The sequence below is a fragment of the Narcine bancroftii genome, chromosome 7 (genome assembly GCF_036971445.1).
Source record: "Narcine bancroftii isolate sNarBan1 chromosome 7, sNarBan1.hap1, whole genome shotgun sequence".
Classification (NCBI taxonomy): Eukaryota; Metazoa; Chordata; class Chondrichthyes; order Torpediniformes; family Narcinidae; genus Narcine; species Narcine bancroftii.
In genome coordinates, this window is record NC_091475.1 from 170,019,891 (window position 1) to 170,028,107 (window position 8,217).

The following is an 8,217-nucleotide window of genomic DNA, read 5'->3' on the forward strand; positions in this document are numbered from 1 at the left end:
CACGAACAAAAAGAAAAGGAAAAGAAAGTCCCTTTGGAGACATTGAGTGTCTGTACACATCATCCCATCTTCATGACTTGAGGCTGCAGAATAACTTGAGGCTATATATATTTTTATTTTTCTTGCAAAAGTTGACAATTTCACATTTTCTCATGCCACATTGAATCTATCCAAATCCCATTGTACCCTCATGTCCTTTTTTTTAAAAAAATATTTGTTCAAAGGATATTGGCTTTGCAGTTGAGCTGCCATTTAATTGCTCCTGCGAGTGTGATGGAGCTGCCTTGTTGAATTGCTGCACTCTTTCAGGTGTAAATGTAGCCATATTCATTGAGGGAGGGAGTTCCAGGATTTTGACTCGAGTACAGTAAAAGAACAGCAACATATTTTTAATCCAGGATGGCATGCAGCTTGGAGGGTAATTTCCAGCTGGTGGTAACACAAGCATTTGTTGTCCTTGTCCTTTTAGCTGGTGGAAGTTGTGGATTTGGAGGGTGTTATCTAAGGAGTCTTGGTGAATTGCTACATTGCATCCTGTAGCTGGTAGGAACTGTTGCTACTGTGAGTCCATGCTGGTGTGAATGAATGGTTGTGAATGGAGTGCCTACCAAATGAGTTGCTGTGCCATAACCATTCTGCACAGGATCATTAGACAAATTTCCAAGCATAACTGCAAATTTCTGCTGCTGGATTCCATAAAGAATTCAGAATCTCAGTGCAGTTGTAATGACAGCACCATATACATCTTAAGACATTGAGGACATCCATGGTCACGAGTTCCCTTCTGAAATATTTGGATTGTAAATTTTGCACTAAAAGTTGTGTCTGATATGTCCATATGTAGCTATTCAGTATATTCAAGGCTGAGATTGATAGTTTTGAAATCTATGGATATCATGGGTTATGATGGGCTAAGCCAGGGGTGTCAAACTCAAATTCACAGAGGGCCAAAATTAAAAACTTGGACTAAGTCGTGGGCCAAACTAAATATTTATTGAAAATTTTCAACAACATCTGCATGTTTTCTTTCAACATTTGTAATGTTAAACTTTTTCTTATTAAAATAAATGTTTAATAATAGTTTTGGTTAAACTCTTTCCAGAAGAAGCATTAACAAATGAGAAATAAAATATTCAATAAATAATATTTCTCTATAGCCTTTAAGCTCCTTTTAAATGTATTTTTTTTCACAAGCCAACAAGTCAAAAAAATAACTACTTGCTTCAATGAAAATCCAATCTTTCAACTATGAACAGTCCAAAGTTAACCAAAGAAAATATTAATCCAAGCTTTGCTTTCTACACTGTGATTTACTCTGATGCACCTGGGTCTAAACCAGATACTTGGCATCTCTTCTTAGATGCAAGTTCATCAAACTCTGGGGTCAGAGTTTGCCTCCCACCTGTCTTGAAAGGTCCTGTTTTCTGTCTTTCGTTTGGCCATTTATCGTAAGGGGTTTATTACATGTGAGTTGGGTGACAGGTCGTAGATGCTAATGAAAGTAAACGGAGAAGGTGGGGGCGATTAGCGGGCTGACGGGCAGGCGCCAACGCATTTGCAAAGCATTCTGGGATTTGTAGTATTAGCTGTGCATGCACTATACTGGCGCGGCAGCCAGCGGGCCAGCTCTAATACATATTTGATATGATCTTGCGGGCCAAATATAATTATATCACGGGCTAAATTTGGCCCGCGGGCCTGAGTTTGACATGTGTGGGCTAAGCCATTATAGGACCCTATGCGTCCATAAGAGTAGAATTAGGCCATTTGACCCATTGAGTTTGATTTACCATTTAAATCATGGTTGATCTATTTTCCCCTTTTGCTCATCATTGATGCCCTTTTAATCAAGAATCTACTCACCTCTGCTTGAAATATATCCAATGATTTGGCCTCCATAGCCCTCTGTGGCAATGAATTCTGCAGATTCACCATCCTGTGGCTAAAGAAATTTCTCCTCATCTCTGTTCTAAATCTAAAATTATCTAATGAAGGGCGAAGCAGATGCAGAGGCCATATGGCTTATTAGTGTTATTTCTTAAAATTGTCAAAGCTGATTTTCATATGAATTAGAACACTCTCCTTTAAAAAGATCAAACATAATAAAAGCAGATTGAAGTAATATTTTATCAGGATTGTTTTTCTTGTCCTAATTTATATAATATGGGAAGCAGCCAAGATCTTTCAGTTTGAAAAGTGAACAAATGTTTGTAAATGAAATCCAGTTGCCATGTGTTCATGGTTAAGAGCAGATTTACTGTAAAGAAAAACATTGATTGAACAAATGATTCATGTTTTAATTTTTTTAACAGCAAATTGAATAAGAAAGAATTGGAAAAGAAAAAATTTGATCAGGCAATTGGGTGAGTATTGCACTTGTACTCTGCCATTAAAAATAATATTTATAAACTACCTGATAAATAGTTGGTTGTATCGATATAAATTCTTCACGAACAAAATAAACTGATGTAAACATCACCCATTGAGAGAAGATCTAGAACTGTATGATAAACTATCAAAATTAGATGTTCAGTAGAAATTAATTCATAGATGACCATCATGTGGAAATTGGAGGTCCGGTTGTGCATCTAGTGTACAACTAACATGCTGCATTGTAGATTTATAAGGTTGTATTTTAACTTGGAATGGGTTGCATGCTTCCAAACCAAAGGTTATGGCATCCAGGGCTGAGATGAACTGAATTAAAGCTTTTGATCTGCAAGAGGAATAACTGTTTAGAACTGCATTGGCCAAAAGGCAGATTGGGTGAGCATCTTTTTGGATATGCTTTGTGACACACGGGGAAAAAAATCAACGTACAATTTCACTGTTTAACAAAAAAAATTAATATAGTGGGTTTTTTTTGGGGCTGTCACTTGCACAGATGTTTTTCTTTTGCATATCTTAGTTCATAATTTATTTCACATTGTTGTGGGGCACAGTCTGTTCTGTGTCAAGAAATATACCTATTTGATCAATTTTCCTCCTTGAGGATGGAGAGGCCTGTTCACCTTAACAGAATGGTGCACACATTCACTTCCTTTATGCTGTTTGTACCACCATTATCTCTGATCTTCAGAATTGGATACCATTCATCTCTATTTATTAACTTCTAGGCTTTTTTATTGAACACCTTCCATTTCAGAAATCCTGGAAGGATTTAACAGAATTTCAAGGCAATTGAAAAGAACCAGCAAAACTTTCTCCACTAAAAACCGCAAAGCCACCGGAAGGATAAATAGCTCAACATCATTATGCTTTCCCAGGCCAAAATACAGAGCATCAAGGTGTTAGTTTTCCAGTTGGGCACATTGGACAGGACCTATCATTCACATGCCCAACCCTAGACTTTTAAAACAAGAACAATAATGAGCTCTAGCAAAATAATGTTTACCAGACAGACAGGTAGAAATATTCAAGGATATATTTAAAGCTGCTTTGCAGAAGTTCAATATCTCCATCAACTTTTGAAAACATCTAGCCCTTGAACATTCAAAGTGGTGGGGGGAAGAGCATTCATGGTGGTATAGAGCACCTCAAGGCCATGTATTGCGGAAGCAATGAATTTCTTTGTAAGCAGCAGAAGAAGCACACCACCTAATGAGCCTCCAGTTACCTACATCTGCTACCTTCTCCTGCCCTCTCTGTGGTACAGTCCTGATTCTGATTTTAAACTCATTAGCTACCTTGGACTCCTATAACCAATGTAGAAGCCAGATCAAACTTGATTCCAAGAGACTAAGAGCAATAAATAACATTGGGTTGTCTTTTTATTTCTTTATTGCCTCCTTTGTGTCTATTAGAGAATCCTACCAAATGACAATTTATTGAGGGAAAATTTTTTGACTAAATGCTGTAGAGCTTTGATGTATTATTCTGCTATTGTAAATGTGTATTTATTCTCTAACTTACAGGTTTTCATTTGCTATAGTGGGAATTAATATCACTGACCTTGGATACTCTTTGCTTATAAGTGGATCATTGAAAACTCATTTGTACAACATTGCTCCAGAAGCACCATCACTCTTTCACTTCCACAAGGTCTTCTGTAAGTTGATTCCTAACATAAAGCATCATTTACATCATTGTTTCCAGTGTAAATACCTTTAATTTTCCCTGAAAGCTTGGGTAATGTGATGCTACCATTATGTGTATATATATATATGTATGTATGGGCTGAACCTGAACCTGTGACTCCTCCCTCCCAGATATCCCCATAAAAGCTGTTACGCTCAAATCCCTGCCTTGGAACTGGGCCAGCAACATGCAAGCTGTGCTGACACTTTAAGATAATTAAAGCCTATTAATCATGATTCTCTGTCTGATTGTGGTTGATTGGTAGTATAATTTAATCACCTTAATCTTAGACCATGAACAAGATAATACGGGCGGATAAATTAGACACTGACCCTAAGGATTCAGAGGCCTCGACTAAATTTGACCAGTGGGTGCACTGCCTCAACGCATTCATGAGGCGCAACAACGCGTAGAGCAAAGAAGATAGGAGGGAAGTGCTCTTCGCTCAGATTGGCCACTGAGTTTTCCAAATAGGAGACCATACCATTTACTCTGAAGCAATGGAGTTCCTGCAGAAGCAGTACTGGGCCCCGACAAATGTCATAAACGCGCAATTCCTCCTGGGCAGCTGAAAACAAGTGCCAGGTGAGTTGATTGACAAGTATGCAGGCACTGTAGCAGCTGGGGCGAGCCTAAGACTTCTGAAAAGTCTCTGCAGCTGCCCACCTCAAAGGCCTAATACAGGACTTGTGCGTGCCTGGGTTTAACTTTGACTACATCAGACAGGGACTCCTGGAAAAGGCTGATCGGAGCTTGCAGGAAGTAGTGGACTTGGTTAAATCACTGGAGACAGCACCGAAGTATACTCTTCAGGCAACGCAGCTTCCACGTAGGGAATGTGGGCACTGCCACCTTGGGACATGGGGTTCCACATCAATCCCGCCGCTATCAAGTGCGAGAGGAGCTCCTTCTGCGGGCATGGGAAGCACCCCAGGAAGAGCTGCCCAGCCTGAAATGTCACATGCTCCACTTGCAGGAAGAAAGGGGCTATATCAAAGTGTGTAGGTCCCAACCTTCCCCCAGCAGCGCCACATGAGGCCAACGGTCGCCGCCATCTTGGACTGGCCCATTTCTGGCTTCACCTGAGGTGTCACTTCCGGTGGCTAGGGAAGGATCGACCAGGCTCTGGGGACGACAACCCGGGGCAGCCTCACTTCTTGCAGCAAGGGACAACACAGCGTGTGCAACATGGGGGCAGCCATCTTGGCGAGCACCACCAAACCAACACAGAAGCAACTCGGACAGCGACCAGATGCTCGTCTCCATTGTCCTCGACCAAGATAACCCACATCAACTGGCTAAAGCCATGATGAGCGTCAAGGTAAACGGGCACCCTACAAACTGTTTATTTGACACAGGAAGCACTGAGAGCTTCATCCACCCAGGTACTATACAGCAATACTCCCCCAATGCAATGCAAGGTCTCCTTGGTCTCCAAATCCCACTCAGCTGAGATCAGTGGCTACTGCACTGTGACACTGATGGTGCAGGGCACCGAGTACAGGAGCTTTAAACTCCTGATCATGCCGCACCTCTGCGTGTCGGTCATACTGGGACTGGACTTCCAGTGCCAGTTACAGAGTGTCCTTATGCAGTTCAAAGGTCCCCATCCAGCCCTCAGTCTGCAACATCAAACTTCTGAACTGCCTAACCCCCTTGGACACAACCTGTGGCCTCTTTACTCTCTGGGTCCCACTACTGCCCCTGTTCGAGAACCTCACCCCTGACTGCAAGCCAGAAGCCACTAAGATCAGACAATACAGCCTCGGGGTCAAAGCATTCATTAAAGCGGAGGTCAAATGGCTCCTAGCAGAAGGGGTCACAGAACGCAGCACCAGCCCATGGAGAGCCCAAGTAGTGGTAGTAAAGAGCGGAGAGAAACAACGCATGGTCATTAACTACAGTCAGACCATAAATGGCTTCTCCTGCTGGACGCCTACCCACTTCCCCGCATCGCCAACATGGTCAACAAGATCGCCCAGTTCCATGTTTTCTCAACCATCAACCTCAAGTTGGCTTACCACCAGCTACCAATCGAGCCAGAGGACAGTCCATACACTGCCTTTGAGATGAACGGCTGCCTCTATAACTTCCTCCACATCCCTTTCAGAGTCACCAACGGGGTCTCTGTTTTCCAGAGGGGGATTGACCACATAGTCGACGACTATGGACTCAAGGCCACATTTCCCTACATGGGACAATGTGACCATCTGCTGCTATGACCAACAGGACCATGACACCAACCTCCACGTTTCTCCAGGCAGCTAAAAGCGTCAATCCGACCTATAATCAAAAGAAGTGCACCTTTAGCACTTCAAGGCTGGCCATCCTAGCCTATGTGGAGTATCAGGATGGTCAACAGGACACCATCTTCATCTGGGACCTGGTGCATGCAGGAGGGGTGAATGTGATATAACCACTATGTGTGTGTGTGTCTGTATGTTCTGTATGGGCTGGCCTGCTCCCTGAACCTGTGACTCCTCCCTCCCAGATATCCCCATAAAGGCTGTTATGCCCAAACTCCTCCTTCAATACCTGCCTTGGAACCAGGCCAGCAACATGCAAGCTGTGCTGACACTTTAAGGTGATTAAAGCCCATTAATCACAATTTTCTATCTGATTGTGGCTAATTGGTGGTACAGGTACAATTTATAGTTGCCAATTATCCTCTGTTGTTTGGCTATTGTTTTAAAGTTCAGATCAAGATGGGCAAATCTGGGAGGATGTAGCTCTTGTTCAGATGTATTATCATCTACAGACCCAGTGTCTCAGAATATGCACCCCGATGTATAACATTTAAATTTTTTACTGTCATACACTTTATCCCAGAATTTTTCCATTTCTCCAACAATCAGTATAAAACCTGACAATTTGCATTTACTTCAGTTGCTGTAAATGTATCCACTTGTCTTCCTGTTAACACATTCTGCATTTTAGTAGATCAGAGAGTTCATGTTAACTGGCTGTTTTCATTTTAAGGATCCAAGTATGAGGACATGAGGGCTAGTGTCATTGGGAGAGACTGGATGTGATGGGCATTTATTCCCTAGAATATAGGAAGCTCAGTGATATCCTTCAAGAGGCATATAAAATTTTGAGGAACATGAATAAGTAGAATGCTCATGGTCTTTTTTTTTGCCCAGAATAGGTGATTCTAGAATGATACAGCACACATTTAAGATGAGAGGGATCTGAAGGGCAACTCGATGACTCAGAAGATAATTCTTATCTGAAACCAACTACCTGGGGCGGCTCTTGGAGCATGTACAATTACAAAAGGCATTGGATAGATACGTGGAAGGGTTTAGAAGGATATGGGCCAAATCCAAGCAAATGGAAATAGTCCAGAATGCCAAAGAACCTGTTCCATGCTGAATGGCTCTATGACAAAGTATCTGGAAAAAAAATAAGAGCATGATAATAAAATTGCAGTGTACATTTTCCCTTCAAGAAGAAAATCTTGTTTGTTTTCCCTGTGTTCCATGCAGGCTACCTGATGCATGAGTTTCATAAATTCTGGATTGAAGAGGATCCTCTTGACATAATGGAATTTAATCGTGTTCGAGAGAAGTTCCATAAGAAGATTATAAAGCAGCTTCACAATCCAGACATGACCCTGTGCCCCCATTTCGCAGCATCAGAGACTCTAATGAATATGTAAATAATCTTCCCATTAGTCATATTGCTGCCTCACTTCCATACTTGTCGTTGAGATGACTTTAAGAAACTGAATTTAAATCACAGCATTGATCACAACCAGCATATCTGATGACCATTGTGACTGTATGCATGCTTTGTTTAAGTAGAATAGTTCTCTATTTGGAACAGTAAAAAGTACTTCACATGCGATACATTCACATGAACAAAGGAGATATTCTCCATAAATACTTGCTCATATTGTGGCAGCATGGAGTGTTACATTTTTTATCATTTGAAGAACGATTTTCAATGTTTTCATGTATAAACTCTCATGGCTTCTTTTCTCTTGTGCTTTGAAAAGTTATCTGCTCCATGAAGCCCTCCAGTTTAAAAACTTTCATCATTTGCACAAAAATACATATATTTATTGTGGAAGAATGTATTTTAATCAAAGACATTATGAATTTGCATAACACATTAATAGAATTTTATGGGATTTTA

General features: G+C 41.2%; 1 protein-coding gene across 6 annotated transcripts in view; it reads left to right on the forward strand.

Moving 5' to 3' along the window:
• elmod1 (ELMO/CED-12 domain containing 1) overlaps positions 1-8,209 on the forward strand; it is a 49,149-nt gene extending 40,940 nt beyond the window's left edge. The window contains exons 9-11 of one of the 6 annotated variants that reach the window (XM_069891260.1): positions 2,313-2,363; positions 3,915-4,048; positions 7,566-8,209. In XM_069891260.1, the coding sequence (XP_069747361.1) occupies positions 2,313-2,363; positions 3,915-4,048; positions 7,566-7,738 (358 nt within the window). In that variant the 3' untranslated portion in view covers positions 7,739-8,209. Of the gene's footprint in view, positions 1-2,312; positions 2,364-3,914; positions 4,049-4,208; positions 4,294-7,220; positions 7,518-7,565 lie in introns of those variants that run through there. The other 5 variants (XM_069891259.1, XM_069891258.1, XM_069891262.1 and 2 more) reach the window with 5 other exon arrangements.
• Positions 8,210-8,217: the final 8 nt, after the last annotated feature.